This window comes from Corvus brachyrhynchos, unplaced genomic scaffold (assembly GCF_000691975.1).
Source record: "Corvus brachyrhynchos isolate BGI_N302 unplaced genomic scaffold, ASM69197v1 scaffold239, whole genome shotgun sequence".
Lineage (NCBI taxonomy): Eukaryota > Metazoa > Chordata > Aves > Passeriformes > Corvidae > Corvus > Corvus brachyrhynchos.
The window spans coordinates 9,934,638-9,952,022 of NW_008246057.1; the positions used below are offsets into that span (position 1 = coordinate 9,934,638).

At 36.1% G+C, this 17,385-nt stretch overlaps 1 protein-coding gene across 1 annotated transcript in view; it reads left to right on the forward strand.

Moving 5' to 3' along the window:
• The window catches only part of LOC103623494 (metabotropic glutamate receptor 8), a 278,245-nt gene that overhangs the window by 64,275 nt on the left and 196,585 nt on the right, over positions 1 to 17,385 (forward strand). The window contains exon 3 of the mRNA XM_008642594.2: positions 1,670 to 1,886. Coding sequence (XP_008640816.2) covers positions 1,670 to 1,886 — 217 coding nt within the window. The remainder of the gene's footprint in view (positions 1 to 1,669; positions 1,887 to 17,385) is intronic.

A 17,385-nucleotide genomic window follows, 5' to 3' on the forward strand; every position in this document is an offset into this window, starting at 1 on the left:
CTCCAAATATGCATAATTGTTTTATTACAGGCCAAAAATATTTTGTCTGTAAAGAGATAAAGATGTTTCAAACAGTTTCTGCAAGAAAGGCAGTTTATACAAGGAAAGTTTTAGAAGAACAATTTATCCTTTAGTTTTACTTGGTGTATTATTTCTATGTTAGGAATATTGATTTCCATGAAATATAAGCTCTAACTTTTTCTGTGATCCTCCCTCTCCTTTTCTTTTCTGTTCTCTTTGCTTGTTATTATAACAACATTTAAGACTTTTATTCTGAGGCATTGCCATGTGCAGAAAATTTGCTAAAGAAGAATACAGCCAAGATACATAAGAGTTTATTTTGCTAGTTTCTGACTGAGAAATGATTGTTCCAACCCTTAAGCAATGAACTGTTTTTTCAGGCTGTAAGAGTCTACACTGTCTCTGCAGGTATGGTTAATGACCAGACTATTTGAATTCCTTACATTTGCTTCAGATTCCTTTTTCAGTTTGTACTCATGAGGAAGCACTGTACACGACATAACAGTTGCACTGAAAACTTCTACTCTAACATCTGACAGATCACCTGTTGCCTGGTGCTCCAAAACTCGGCTCTCAACAGAATCAGTTCAGGAACTCCATTCAGATTGCTCTCTTGAAGACTATTTTATGTTTCGTGACATGAATTAAGCACCTATTATTAATACAGATCACAATGCAATGCAGTATTTGGCGTATCTTTTTGTTTCAAGCTAATGACTATTTCATCAGTTTTACCATTTTAAATAAGAAAATAATTCTCCTTTAAAGTTAGCATAAATGTTAATTAAATTTTCTTGCACTAAAATATTCTTCCAAATAAGTAAGTATTGCTTGCAATGTCTCTTCTGGACATTGCTGAACCACCTATATAAGAGTTAACAGAAAACCACCCTTCTTTTTTTTTTCCTAAGAGAATAATAATGTATTTTAAAATGTGTTTCAGTTATTTAGGTTTTTTCCTACTAAGAATATTGAGGTGTTTTCTATGAAATTTACCATCCTTGTAACCTTTCTCCTTCTCTATATGAATATCAAAGACAGGTAACTTTTTTAGGTGTGTTTTTTTTTCATCAGATAGCTTTTGCTAATTAAGACATAGCCTTCACGTTCTTAAATCGCACACAATGCACTATTAAAACTGGAAAATGAAAAACCTATGACAGAGAAAGCTTGAAAAATAGTTATAAGATGGGAGCACATATATTCATATACATAAATAAAATAAAAAAATGGAAATAGGCCACATTTTCCTAGTCAAATTTCAAGAATCACAGTCATCATAACTGAACTTTTCATTTTCTGTCGTTATGGTAAGAATTCTTCCTTTTTCTTTCCCCCCTATTTTTTTACTTCACTTGTTTATATTAGAGCCAGAATGAAAAAAGAAGTTGTTACATTTACATGTCAACAATCATGACATCTGGAGCAAGGCTGAATGCATTATTTCTTGGTGAGAGTGTTACACAATAAAGCTTGACTGACATTATACGAAACCTGAGATGCTTTCTGATCAGCTGATTTAATTAAAACAAGATATTTGGTTCTGCACAATGCCCGTGTATAACCTATTACAGGCATTTCAAACGTACAAGTAAATACTGTAAAATGTTATTAGATTGGCTTGCATGACTTGTCATTCTGTTTGCAGATACCTCAAATCAGCTATGCATCTACAGCTCCAGAACTGAGCGATAACACCAGGTATGACTACTTCTCTCGAGTGGTCCCGCCAGACTCCTACCAGGCACAGGCCATGGTTGACATCGTGACGGCCCTTGGGTGGAATTATGTCTCAACGCTGGCTTCCGAAGGCAACTATGGAGAGAGCGGTGTGGAGGCGTTCACCCAGATCTCCAGAGAAATTGGTGAGTGTGTGTTTATCAGGTCTGGTATTTAGAGCTGCTGAGTTGCAGAGCATCGCTCAGTTCTGCTTAGGTGTATGCAGTGTGATCAGAACACTGTGGGCATGTTACCTGGACTCAAGGGGGTGATTTTGCTTCTTGCATGTCTGCCAAGGTGACGATTCTAGCAGCAATTTAAGAAAAGAGGCAGAAAATGTATATCTCTTGACCCTTTTGGAAAGGGCAGCCTCCTTGATGAGTTAGGGGCAAAAAGCAACCATCTGCTGAACTACAGCCAGATTTGAGGAAATGCAATTTTTGATTTATCTTAGGAAAATTATAGTCCAGTGAGAGCTTTTTTCCTGTTCCAGCATGGATAAACCTAGAGGTTTTAATTTTGATGAATTTTAAAAACAACAAAACCCCTCCACTCTGAAGTAAAAGACATAACCTTGTCATTTTTCCTCTACAATAAAATGTGCTGTACAAATACAGGCATTATAAGAAGTATATTTAAGTCCCTTTGATCTTGAAAAATTTTTTTTCACACTTTCATAGTTTTTTCTGGCCTGACAAAAATGGCTGTTTCTCAGGAACTGTAGGTTTTGGACACCAAGGAATAAGATGATGAGTATCAGGAGGTTTGAAAGAGGGTGGAATTGGTCTTTGACCCAGTACAGTGTTAAATGACATACAACTGCCCCCGCAAACAATCTTCATGTCCTTCCTGAGAAAGCCTGGGTTAATCTACTAGATTTGACTTCCAGGGCATGTACATATAAACTCCAGCTCTTTTGAATCAGCTTGGGTGACAAAATATGGTAATGTCTCCCACTTTCACTAACTGCATGTGAATATAAAGAGCATCTATCATATGGGAAGGAACACATGTGTTTCAGGTACTTATGCTTGAACCATAAAGGTAAGTGATTACTTGTAAGAACCTGGCTGTAGAATGAAACTACAGCCATTCTCAACATTAGGGAATCAGTGTATGTAATATGCTCAATCATTTAACTGATAAATATTCTTTTTCTAGCTTCTGGTCATTGCTGTCAGCTCCTAGGTGAATTCATGGGAGAGCCAAAGATGTCTACTGTACATTGCTTTGATCTGGAGTTAGCAAAGGCATGGAAAATTCTTTCACAATTCATATCTAAAAGAGATGGTTCATCTATTGAAAATAGATTGGCTTCCCCAGACAATCACTGATTCATTGGCTGAAAAATCATTTTTTCCTGAAACCATCTGCAACATGGCTAGTTCTGAGTTAGGAAAGCAAAAAAATAAAATACAGGACCTTTTACTGTTTCCCATTTCCAGGAGTATGAGAGAACTTCAGATGGGTGCAAGCAAAAACTGTAATTATAATCACAGTTACTTGAGTTTGTGTCAGTTGGATCTTCATTGATCCTGGAAAAAACCCACCATTGTAATTTGATAAATAATTAAAATTAATAGCATAAATAAACATTATTAACAGAATTGTGAATTCAAAGCAGTTAAAATCATGAATAGGTGTCCTAAATATTACAAAATCTGTGTAACACCAAGAAGCATAATAATTAGTGATTTGTGGTTTGATTTTTTTTTTCCTGCTTATGATTTATGTTTTCTACTAGAACACCTGATTTTTGTCAACCTCTGTGCTCCCAGCAACTTACCAACTATTGTGGGTATCAGGGACTCCAATGGTTCTGAAGAAGGAAAGCAGAGGCAGCACAGACAAGTAATTTTTATTTCCTAGAAAAATGTTCAAGTAAACAATCAGGTAAATCATATGTAACCACAGGGACATGATTGATAACCCATGCAGAATTGTCAAGAACAAGCAGTATCAAATCCATCTAATAATTTTCTTTGACAGGATAACAGGTTATAGCTGGAGAAAAAGCGTTTGATGTGTCACACCTCTCAAATTTTGTAGTGTTATCTCAATTTTCACATGCAGTATTCTCCACAGTATTCTACAGTGATCTAGGTGTAAATAGGCTGGATGCAGCCCTATTTAGAAAATTTTGCTCAGAAAGCAATAAGCAATTATTTCTGTTTAAATGAAAGAGTATGTTGTGTGGTATTTGGCAGTTGTTTAAATTGCATCAGGTAGTAGCCAATGTTTTCATGTTTAACCCAGATGGCCTTGAAACAAAGATTACTGTAAAATCTGGAGGTTACTTTAAGGGCAGAAGGACTAAGACTAGGACTAGGAGAGCACCTAGAGAAATCCTTTGAGTCCAACTGTGAAAACAGTGTCCGGAAAAGGACAAATTTGAGACACCAGAAGACATTTGGCTTCTGCAAGAAGGATCTGTACAATGGGGAATTCAGACAGACTGGTCAGAAAATACTGTTTAAAAAAATGATGCAAGGATGATAGTAAATTGTAACCTATATTCCTCATGTTTTAATGGAATGCGCAGACGGACATACCATCTGTAAAATAATTTGAGTAATCCTCCAATTTGTCTGTCTGCTGTGGAACATCATTTTGACTCAGTACAGATTTTGTCCCTCACTTCAGAAAAGGGGAAACTCCTCAAGCAAGCAAGAACAAAGACAAATATTGAAAATGTGGACTGTGCGAAGCAACTGAGCAGGGGGGGCTTAGTTAGCCTGAGGAAGAGTTGACTAAGAAGAGAAGGTGATAGAAAAGAATGTTTTCAAATAGGCTCTTGCAGAAAGGTAGAGGACCACTTGTTCATCAACATACAGTGTATGTAAACAGAAGTAATGGAATTAATCTGTAGCATGATTCTGTCTAGATTTGGAGAAAGCCCCTTTTAATGTTTGAGAGGTTAAGTATTATACCAGCTTGCTTAGGGACATTTTGGAACCTCCATTGATAAGGATCTGGGAAAATGCATTAGACAAACACCTGCCCAGTGATTATGTAAGTGTACTTAGCTCTTGCTCGGGGCTGGAATGATTTTTTGATGTCCCTTCCAGCCTGATCCCATTATCCACTGCCCTCATACTTTTCATCTGAGCCATAGGGCTGGAAATGCTTTCAAAATGGAAACTGAACAGCATCTAACTATGAGGCCTGAGACTATAGAGTCTATAGAAATCATCACATGGTATAAGACTGCACACAACAACAAAACTTACCAGCTCTGTGTTAATAAACTGTGCGTTAAGAGAACCTAATTAGGACACTATGCCTCTTGTGCACCTGGCACACAAATGTACAGGACAGCTCAATTCCTTGCTGAGTACTTTGTGTCCTGCTTAAGATAAGTAGCCAACAACTTGAAGCAAAATGAATGTGAAGATCAGCATAATGAAAATCAAAAAAAATTGAGGAAAGGATGTGAAAAATATTGATATATTCACTTCTGAAAAAAATTTATTGTATGAGAGGACATGAGATAGCAGACATGAAAATATAAATAGGAAAACTTGATTTTTTTTGTTTATTATTTGTATTGTTTTTTAAAGTTGAGAGTTGAAAAAGGGCTATGGTTTTACATATTTTTAAAATAGAGATTAATTTCATGAACTTATATTTTAATGTAATTTTGACTCTTTGCCTCTAATTTCTAGTTTGATTGGCTCTCTGTTCTACTTCTATTTCTTGATCAGTAACAGAAGCAAAAGGAAGAAACAGGCTGCCAAATGAAATGTGGAATACTGAAAAGGTCAAAGTGGTGCCACCCTGACATGTCACCAAATATATTACATATCAAAATCTGCTCTCATTTTAATGACCAAGATCCTGTCTGGGACAAAGCAGAGCTGGAAATTAAATATTTTACATGACAACGATTGGAAGGAGATTATTCCAACTCATTCATCCATGCATTGTTTGAAGACAATGATTAAATTTATAGCATTTTCTACTCCCATTAAAAAGTTAATGATACCATTGTAATCATTTTGACATCATGATCAAATCATTTTGGTACATTGACCAAACGAATAAATTCATACTAATTGCTTAAGAGTTTAAGCATTAAACTGAAACTTGATTCACTGATACAAACTAAAATGGAGAAAAAAAGGAAGCACATTTTACCAAGTCCTCATTAAACTGTCATGCTAAATATTAGTCTTCAGTTTACTTACTGTTCATTATCTTTGACCAAAGAAATGTTGGAAAGTTTCTAGTCCAACTTTCTTTTAAAGGTTCATTCCCCCTGTTATTAGAAACCAAATGAATTTACCATTAGAGAGAAAATCATCAGATGCTTTTCCTTTTTTTTATTTTCCAGAATACAAAAGCATTTGATTCAGACAAATCTCTTTGTGTACAAAATACTTGCTCAGTTAGTGCGATGTTTGTACTGGAAAATGTAACAAATCTACAAATAAGATATGAAATGCTACACAACAGATTTTATTGTCCACTATTGGTCAACTGCTGACAGGTACTGGCAGTGAAACACGACACTCTTAGAAGAGGAAGCAAAAATGATAAAGGCAGGTAACAGAGCTGATCATTAAGAACAAGTGAGAAACTTCAGCGCTGCTTGCCCGTTTTCGCTTGTAAGTTGATTTTGCATGTCTTACCAGAGGTGTAAAGACAGCAAAGAGCATTTAATCAAAGAGCATTTTTTAAATTTTTGACTGGTCAAAATAACAGCGTCATGACTGCTTTATCCTGGAAGAGAATGATTCACTTAATATCAGGGTGTGACCTTGAATACATGTTTTTAGGAAAAACATTCTGTAGTTTTACCTACTCCTTTTATACTGGTACATTGCAGTTAACAGCATTTTTCTGAGGACAGACTACAGTTACTTTATGATCTTTCATAACATTTTATCATTACAGTGACAATGAAAACTATATAATAATGATAGTGAATGCATGTGCTGAGTGAATGCTACAGTAGCTTTATTTGTTTTAGACTTCAACATGGGTAGCTATATTTTGTTTACATCAGGAATGGTGTGTGACATTTCTTTGACATAGTTCTTCAACCGTGTTTGTCTCTTGCCAGTTCTTTTAGTGTGTATACAGTTGTGCATTGTACCTCTGCTTTTCTGCAAATTATTGGATTTCTTCTTCACAGAAGAATCACAGAATAGTTAGGGTTAAAAGTGATTCTGAGGATCATCTAGTCCAATGCCCTTCCAAGGCAGGGTCGCCCAGGGCAGGTTACAGAGGAATATGTCCAGGTGGGCCTTGAATGTCTCCAGAGAGGCAGAATTACCTTTAACAACTTTTGGACTTCAAAATTTCTATGGAGGAAGTGGAAGTCTATTGGGAAGTGGGGAGGGAGGTTTGAGCAGGAAAATAAAACTTAAGGGGTGTAACATTTCCTTTCCACTTAGACATTGATAGTTTAGAAATAAGATGTATTGCTGTTAAGATTAATTCACATTTCCTGCAGTAATCTCTGTATATATTTGATATAAAGCTACAGCTTTCTGTATTTTGTTAAGTAAGATTAATGGACTTCTCCCCCAGCCCCAAGATAGTGTTTAATAGAAGATTAAAAAATCTTGCAACATGGAGATGAAAGAAATACAATACATGAAATGTAATCTTTTCCCCAGAGATATTTCTGCTTTATAGGCTGTTTTCAGGCATAACAAATTAATTTTCACTACTAATAATATTCTAACATACCCTCACTAAGGGTAAACAGTTTAATTCAATTTTAAGTTTTATTTTCATATTTATGCAGATAAAACTTCATTGATAGCACTGTATTTCAAGCTGCAAGCTGTAATTAATAATAACACTATATAATTGGCTACAGGAGCTTCAAAGTAATGTTGAAAAATTACAAAATCAGATGGTAGGTGTATTAATATTGCAAAAGCTTGAAAATTATTCCAGCAGTTTTTAATATTTGTACCAATTAGTACCTGATAAAGAACAGTATAATTTCTAGGGATTTAAAATGAAAGACTATTTTAATTTCTCTCAGTGGTGCTAATCAATGTGATAATCTTTAGCTATAATTATTTTTTTTCTCTATAGTTTTAGGGAGATATCTAGGAGCAGTAAGCATACTTTCTGGGTATGCTCTCTGACCCTCCAGTACTTGTAGGAAGAGAGACTTTAATAGCTCTTGAGGGGCTTTTTCTTCAGTTAATTAGTTAAGACACTTTTAGAATGTCCTATAGGAAGCTCACTAGCTACAGTACTATAAGTACTACAGAAGTCTCTGTAGTAGGACCTTTTTCTTTTTGCTTTGTGTGAACACCAGATGTTTGCATTGGTTGTGAACACAAATTCAAAGAATAATAAAGATGTCCAGGAAAGTTTATTTCAGCAGTGTTTTTATTACAATGGCTTGTTGGTAGCCATTTCAAACCTCTTAACTCAGTCATGATATCTAATTCAATTTTTAAAATGTATAAACACAAACAAAATTATAAATGTGATTATGCTAATTTTAAGAAAACAGACTTGTTAGATTAAAAATTAGATTCAACAAAAATATTTTTGTTGAAATACAGTGTGTTATGACCATAATGAACAAGCTTTTTCATGAAGAAAACTCTTTTTTCAAATGAGGAGCACTTAACTCTTTGCAAACTGGAAAGTCTTAGTATCTATAAACTGAAGTCAGTAGTTTTAGGGAAACCATTTCAAGTAAGATGTAAGGTGTGCTTTTTAATATTAGATGTGAAAAGGCATCTTAAAAGTACTAAGGGACACTGGTATATTTATTTGAGGTTTAAATCGTTAGGTGAGATCTTTCTAAAACGAAAGGCCAAATTTTGAAATCATTGCTTAAACTGTAGCCTATACTGTGCTTGAGGCATCTATGATTATAACAGGAAGTGGATTTTAACTCAATAGCAGTGGATCATTGAGATGACAGGAATAGAATTTCTCAAGTGTTTCTGTTCTGTGTATTGGTATGTATTACCATTGAGCCTGTAGCTCCTCACAGATTCTGTGACTCTCTTTTGCTAGAAGGAGTCCCAGAGCAAACAATTCACACATAATTAAAAAACTCATGCGAAGCAAAGTTAGGAAATGTCTAAACCAAAATGTAGTCATTCTAGTTGTTTATGACCAAATTTCACACAGTCCCATTAACAGGAAGTGGATTTTAACTCAATAGCAGTGGATTTTCTTGTGTTAAGGAAATGTATTTGTAAAGTGGATAGTAGAAGGATAATAATCAAGGACACCCAATAGGATTTGTGGTCTGAGTAAAGCTACCCATGCTTTGTTTTTTTATTATGATTTTTTTGTGGTGAAAGGCAGAAGACAGCTATTGGAAAAAAACTGACAGCTTATGTGGTTGTGCTTAATTGTTTAAAAAAAATTAAAAGTCTGTTAAAAATAAGTTCCAGAAGCTTTATGGATTTTGCCATCAGTGAGATTTTTCCCCTCCTTTATCAATAATTGAGTTCCTCTGTCCTTTATTTTTTTTTATATAGACTTCTGTTATTGTCACTTTTGCAGAAAGCTTGTTTTCACACAAGATTCAGCCAAGCACCTTCTGTATTGTAGTGGTGTGAATGAATCAGGGATCAAACAGGCAGACTACGGCATAGCCTTGATCAGAGCCTGTGTGAGTGAACTTTGTCAACACAACATTTTGCTTTCCTGGCATGCACAGGCTTTTGTAAGGAAAGCCTGTATTTAAGGGCACTGTGAATAAAAGTGACAGGAAGGACCGTGGTGACGTGGACTTGGGCTGTATTTACGATTCTTTTGTTAACATGTCAAAGGGTTCCCAGCATTTGAATTATAATCTTGGTTATGCTCCTGTCAGGAAGAACTGTTTCTGATATCACAGAATATTCTGAGTTGGAAGGGACCCACAGGGATCATCAAATCCATTTCTTAGGTGAATGGCCCATGCAGGGATTGAACCCACACAACCTTGGCGTAGTTAGCATTGTGCTCTCACCAGCTGAGCCAATCTCAGGGTCTTCAGTGGTCTAGAATCCATAGTCTCATTCATGTTAAGAAGGTACACCTGATAAAGACAAATTGTTGAGGCTCTTGAGTTTTCTGAGAAAATTTCATTTGTCTATGTCTTTTTGTCTTGAAATGGTTCCTATTAGTTTTAAATATTTAGCATTTTTTTAGAAGGCTTTGCTTTCTACCTGGAGAACTGTAATTTTTAAAAATGGTGTGAGCAATGCCTCACACAATTATCACAATAATGATCGATATTAACAATATACTCTTAGTATCAGCTCTTTTGTGATCTGTGGCTGCAATTAAAACAATGAAGCACTGTAACTGTCAGACTGAGTCAGACACTGCAAGTCAATATCTTGTCTCCAGTGGTGGCCTCAACACGGAACAGAAAGACACCAAAATCTTACTTAGTCACTGGCAGAAATACTTATCCAAGGAGTGTTCTGTGATCCCAGGTGTTTAGTGGTTGATACTTAGTTTTCCTGAAGCGTGAAAATTTGTATCTGTTATAATTTCTTTCTGTTACCATTTTAACATTACTCATTGAATATTCTCTTGTTTGGATGCTGCAAATAGTGTGCAGGAGAATCCAGTTAACCTCCTTTATAATGTGCCTTCTTACTTAACTCTGGGCTAGAAGATATGAAGTAATTGCAGTTTAATGGTTTCTGTTGTCACTTTCTGGATCCTTTATTTCATTTATATCTCTGTTAAGCTGTGTAGCCATGACTGAACACTCCAAGTAAAGCTTTACTGTTGATTTATGTGGTATCACTGTAATCTCATTTTTATTCTCAGCCCCAATCTTTATGCGTCCTGACAAATTGTAAGCTTTTTCTGTTGGCTGCTGGGTATCAAGCAAATTATTTCCAAAAGCAATCTGTTTTGACACTCAAAGTTTATTAACAAATGGCTATAGCTGATTTAGAACTCAATAATGTGTGTGAACAATTCCAGGTATTTCTGCCAGCCTGTTCTCCACTGTATTTGTCAATAGTCAATATTTTTCTATGACATACTTGTTTATCTATCTTTGCGAATACTGTCTCTTCTCCCTGCTCTTGTTTATTTCAAATAATTTTATAGCATTTTCAACATTTCCAATCTTTCTATTCAACACACTCCCTCTCCTTTTGAAGAGAATTGTGCTATGCAAATCAAACCCAAGTAGACATTTCTAGAGCACATGTTTATTAGCCTTTTCCAGTGCTGAATTTTGACTGTTTCTTTTTATTCCTTCTACTCATTGTTTTTGATTCTTGGGAGTCCCTTCTCTCGCCCCACTCCCCAGTTTCTAACTATTCATCCAAAAGTCTTCTAAAAACTCTATTATGAATGTTAATATTGTATATGCAAAGCTGATATATCAGTTATAGTAGTAACTACTGTTGCATGCTATCTAAGTACTAAGAGCAGAATGCAGAGAGATTTGAACTTACCTTGTAAATATATCTTGTGTAACTGTATGCCCCTCCTGATATCACTGGCTCATATCTGCTACTGAGCCAGTGGTACTGGTAGTTTGAGAGTGAAGGTTAGTAACTTAGCTAGGTTGAATTCTTGTTATCATCCAGCTGCATATGAAGCCAATGACTCACATAGCCCATGGTCTTTCAAGTATTAGATTAGCACTAAATGAAACTTGGAATTTCTCTTCAGAACTGTTGACAACTTATAGTTTAGTAATTGAGACAGAGGGAAATTGCATTATGATTTTTGTACAAACTTCTGTATTACAGCCGAAGCATATTTTGTTCAGATTTCAGTATAATTTTATTTTTGAAATCTATAAAATGAAATAGAAAATGAATGTTTCATCTGATCGCTTTGCAATTAGGCATCGTGATATTAAAAAGAAAAAAATAAATGCAAAAACTAATTGCAAATGCAACCGAGACTATGTTTTCAAGATTTTTCAACATTTTTGTCTGAATGGTAATATCTATCAGAAAAAAATAATCATAAAGATTAATGATACCCAGTAATTATCTTTCCTACCTTCCATAGGGTAAATTTTGTTAATAAATGTATGTACATGTTCTATGGTTTACTTTACTAGGCAGTCCTATGGACACCTGGTAAACTGTTAAAGCAGACAGTGGGGTTTTTTTTCTCTGAAGAGAAAGCAAAGAGAGAAAACAGCTGCTCATCATTCTATGTTTATGCAACATATATGTGACTTTATGCACATTTTTATTTACTGTACTGTGATATATCTCAATAGTAGGTAGATGATAGTAGGAGAGATAGAGGATAGTGGAGCCCACTATCTTTCTTCCTTTATATCATAGTAAATTTCAACATGTGCAGGGCCTTACCAGCGGGATTTTCATTTCTCATTTTACTTCTTTATGACTTTCCCTACTTGTTCTACTGTTTTCTTCCCCTTATCCTCAATACAGAAGTATCCACAGCCTGCTTGGGAAACAACAGTTTGTGTTGTCACTGGGTGCTATTTTTAATATGCCATGCTAATACAAGATTCTTGAGCTTTGTTCATCTGAATGATGTAGAAGGGTTGACTGAGTTGAATGTTACAATGCTGACAGTATTCTTGCAAGATTAAAAGCAAATAATGCCTGATTATAAATGTCAAAGAGATATTCTTGTCTTCATTTTACTTACTTCCTTTCTGTTGTTGAAGGGCAGGGAGCCATATTGTGCCCTGAGTCACAGTAAGTGCGCGTTTGCTATTAAACTTGCAGTGGGGTAGCTTAGTAGTAACAGCTGTCTCTTGGATGTCCAGACTGGGGTAGCCCTTCAGATACAAGTCATTCCCTCAATTCTATTACCTACTGAACTGTCCATGGAGTTCCAGAGAATTCTGTTCAAAAAATAATATTTCAAAGAATTGCTCTTATTGGTTTTAGAAAGAACAGGCATATGTATATGCCTCACTAATATTTGGAAAGACTCCTTCAGAGATTTTTTTCTGTTATAAATGCATAATTTTTATGCAAATTGCAAGCTGTGATACCACCACTTTAAAATGGGATGGCAGAAATATGCATATTTTGAAATCTCACAGCTTATGAAAAAAGATTTTTTTTTCTCTTGCTGGAAAACAAACTGTTTCTTGGGTCCTCTCAAGGACAGTTTTGTATGATGAAAATAGTGTTGTTTATTCCTCTTCTTTCTTAAATACATAATGACTAGTGACTTTTCATCGCTTTTTAGAAGAAAATGAAAGAGAACTAATTGTTTAAAATGCTGACATCTAACAAAAATGCCAGTGTCTCTTTAATATTGTTCATAAAAGCAGGATATTTTGACTAGAAAATTAATCAAGACAATGAGTTACAAAACAATACCCTTGAGTAGCAGAGGTGTCATAGAGATAAATCCCTGTGTTGCTGTGACTGTGGATGTGTATGCATCCCAAAACTTCCCTGCCACCTTCATCCAGAGCACACTCTTTGGTAGCATACAGGAAGGCAGACTGCCCCTCATATGCCTTCATAAGTCATCTCCTTGGGCTGCTTGCCAAAGTGCTGTGATTGGGTTGTCATAGAGAGGAACAAAATTTCAACCCCCTTGAAAACACCAGAACAAGGAGGTTGTAGATTTCAAAATTGAAGACTGAGTCCATTGAAATGCATGCATCTGTGAAATTTGTTGATGTTTTGGGAGAGAGGGAGGGAGGGCTAAGAAAAAAATATCTCAATGCCTCAATGATTCCTACAAACATTTATGCTGGAAATGTTTAACTGTCATTAATTGATCTATGAGATTTGTATGATGTTATTAACCCTGACAACATTAATGCTCTCTGAAGTAAGATCAACCACACCTGTTTTCAGGAGTGCCAAGTCCAGATCTGTTTTCTTTTAAAAATGGGAACAAAAAGTCTGAACAAAACTTGTGGTGAAGTTCTTTTTTTTTTTTTGTAGGGATTCCTATTTTCCTTTTTACCTATTTTGCTTTATTTTGAGGGTGAGTGGGTGTCTATTTATCTTCTGCATGGACTACTTCCCTTAATACAGCATGCAAATCCTGGAACATCTTAGGCCCCAGAAGGATGAGAGAGAATGGTGTTGAGCAGCCCCAGGAAATAAGCAACCTTCATTTCATAAAAGTTTAAGCTGAAGTTTGGTACGAGTACCATGAAACCCTGCTTTCATGGTAGGATGGAGGCTGTATAACTCATCAGAGCTGGCCCAGGTCCTTGGTGACTTTGCAGAGTTCCCATGGATCAGGAGAATAAAGCACAAACTGAGCCCCTTTTTGCTGCTCTGTTCAGAGGTGAGCCAGATGAAGGCAGAAGGTCTGTGTGCACTCTGCCACGTGCATTGTCATACATTCTGCTGGCATATTGGATTTGCTGTGAGATGCATTACAACATTTGCTATGGTTAGTAAATTCAGATATACAATTGTAAGTATTCTACCTAAAATGCTAATACACTTAACGGCGTGCAGATAATCATGCTGCTCAATTTATAAGAATTGCCAAACCTCATAATTAATTCCATTATATTATGGTATTTTATGGATTAAATAATTTCAAAGCTTATTCAGGAGGTAGAAATATTAATAATATTTTATTAAAATATTTTAATTAGTTAATGTTTTTAATTTTTTTCACAGAATCATTAGTTTTGTAAACTATAATGCCCCTTTCACAGAAATTAAATGTTAGAGCCAACCTGAAGATATTCTTTCTGTTGCTAAAATGCATGCAAAATATGTGGGTTTTTTTTCCTTTTCCTCCAGTTATGTAAGAAGAATTTGGTTTAATATTGAAAAGTAACCTATGGAATGGTATTGATGGTGTAAGTTTTTACATACTTAGTCATGGACTTTTAACTGTAGTTAATGCACATTTCATTGTTAAATCTCTTAATTGTTTTGATATTAATCAGATGTACATGAATTGGCAGTGATGACTGTACAGAGGCTTTTAAAGCCCTGGAGATTTGAGGATGCTTTTCTTCCTATGTGGACCTTGGTAGAGTCCAAACACAAGGTTGGCTGGGGAGAGGAGGATTTCAAGTGATGACAAATGTTCAGTTGAGATGTAGAACGACTTTTCAAAGAGAAAGCAATGGTAATGGCCAGTTTTCATAATAATGTCCATGAAATTGTAAGTTTCATTAAGTAAGGTCAATTTAACTGGAGTTATCTTTCTTTGTCTTTCTGTGATAAACAATTTCAAAGGAGACAGGTTTTTGGAAGAGGATATTTGGATATGTTCAGGAAACGTGTTAGTGATGGAAGAGCATCAGTTCCCATATGTACACTTGCCACAGGCACTGAAAGCTTGTCACAAGCCCCTCTGGGCTACCTACACCTCAGGTGCCTCTCAGGAGGAATGGTGAAAGGCATTCAAGGACTTCTGTACTGGCTAGAGAGTCACTTTCTCTTTCCTTCTAAATAACTCATTCTGCTCATTTGTTATTTCAGTTGTTATACAGGCATAGAAAACCTTGTGTAAGAAAAAGATTATGTACAGGCTTAAATGGTAAAATGCATCGTGTTCAAATGCCTTTTTCCCCTAGTCCAATTACAGAGTTTACACAGAAGAAAACAGGGCAAACGGAAAATGAAAGAAGGGAAAGAAAAAATATAAACAAAGAGAAAAAATGCTTAGTGGATATCCTCTGTTATCTGTTATCAGCTTTGAGTTCACATTATGTTCAGTCTAATAAAGTGCTTAACAAAATACAGCTATGTTTTGTTAGGAAGTGATATTCTAGGCAGTGTAATGTATTGCTGAACAGGGAAGTAAGCCCCTGAATTCTGCCCAGTTTGGTTTAATTTATCCACGGAAGGTAAGGAAAACAAAGCAAGTTTCAAGAGTGGACCTGAGCAGTTTATAAAAAGGACTGTTCAACGCATTTGCTTGAAACAGAGTGGAATCTGACTCAGCAACCCAGATGATGCTTTCGCACAATCTCTTGGTCTTAGGATTTGCTCAGGCTCAGGGGCAGAACAGTTGTACATGCTCAAAGCTTGAAAATTGAGTTTGGGTTCCATCTGCCCCATCAAATCATCCTTTCTTCTCAAGCAATTTATCACTTCTTTAGGATGGTATTCTGATTGATGACTCTGTAATTTTATTCCATTTTAAGTGGATTTGGAGGGGTTTGCAGCCACTGGGAGCGGGCAGAAGGGGGTTTTACCCCTCGCATGCCGACACAAAGAAGCCCGGAGGTCAACGCTGAAACCCCTCTGGAAGGCGGCACTCAGTGCCCAGCACACAATGAAAACGGGGCAGAGCTCCTCACCCAAAGGGGCTGCATCCTTCTGTCGCTGTTCTGCAGGCACGCAGGCGAAGGCAAAGAAGAAAAGAGAGAGGACTCTCCGTATGTGTTCCACGCAGGTTTATTCCCGTGAAATGACAGGGACAAAGAGGCCAACTGGGGGGAGGGTCCAGGGATCTTATACTGGGTACAGAATAGGTGGGGAAAGGGATCTCAGCCAATGGGATGGGGTTGACAGGAAGGGAACCAATGGGAACAACACATAGGAAGGACTCAGGGAAGGGTCCAATGGGGCGTTGAGGAACAAAGAACTTTCTAGAACTAATACATATTAAAGACGGAAAATGAAGATACATAATTTCATACATGAAACAGGGAGGAGAAAATATTAACCAATCAGGGGAAAACATGCAAAAGGCAGAACAGGGGAATCATGGCTTCTCACCATGACTGCTGGGTTGCTGACCAACACAGCTGGTTGAGTTCTTCTCAGGAGAAAGAGTGGCTGGGGCCACCTGCACAGTTATATGGATTTATTCAAATGAAACACAAGTCTTGAGTAAATGTTTCTTTTGATGGTGCACAAAATCTGTATGCTCTACCTCACTCTGTCTCAAATAACAGAAATGAAATACTTCCACAAATATTTTTTTTAGTTCTGAGATATGATTTTCCAATGTGGGGCCTTTTAGCTTGGAGAGTGTGTTTCATACTAAATCACGGTTTCAATTAGAAAAGTTTGCTGGTGAAGCAGTTGTTTTTATGGATTATAGGGCATATCAGATGTGACTGCTTTTTTTGAATTTGGTTAATTAATTAAAAAAACCCCCAAAACAATAAAAATATTAATGCAATACCAAATATTCACCTGTGAAACTGACCTCAAATCTTAGTTATTTGTGCAAAAGCTCCTTTGCTGTCCCCAAAGGAGAGGTACCCCAGTGTTACGAGATCTTCATGATTCACCATTTGGCAGACTATGCCATGTGCAGTTGAGAACATGGGGAGAGAGTTTTCACAGTGCTGTTGCTTTTGCTTACCCAACATTATTTATTCTTTGCTTCTACAGTGAGTGAGTTTCCCACCGTTCTAATTCATTCCTTTCTGAAAATGTGAATAAATAGATTTTAGACAATTAAGCAATTGAAATAAGCCTGACACCACTAAAAGATAGCATGATGAGATACCAAGATTAGCCTCAGCCCTTCTCCAATTAATTTGCTCCATCAACATTTTGTTTTTACTGAAATTGTTGTTCACTGCTAACCAGATAAGAAAAATATAAAGCAATCATTCTATCACAGAGGCAGTGTGAGGGGATGGAGGGCAAGAGCCGGTAATTTTTGTATTAAAGTAATCCTAATACCACTGAATCTGTAGGAATAAGATAATGGATATGACAAAAAATGCCAAAATGGCATATATTCCTCTCTCTTTTGAATTTAATATAAATTCATTATAAAATTTAATATTAGGTG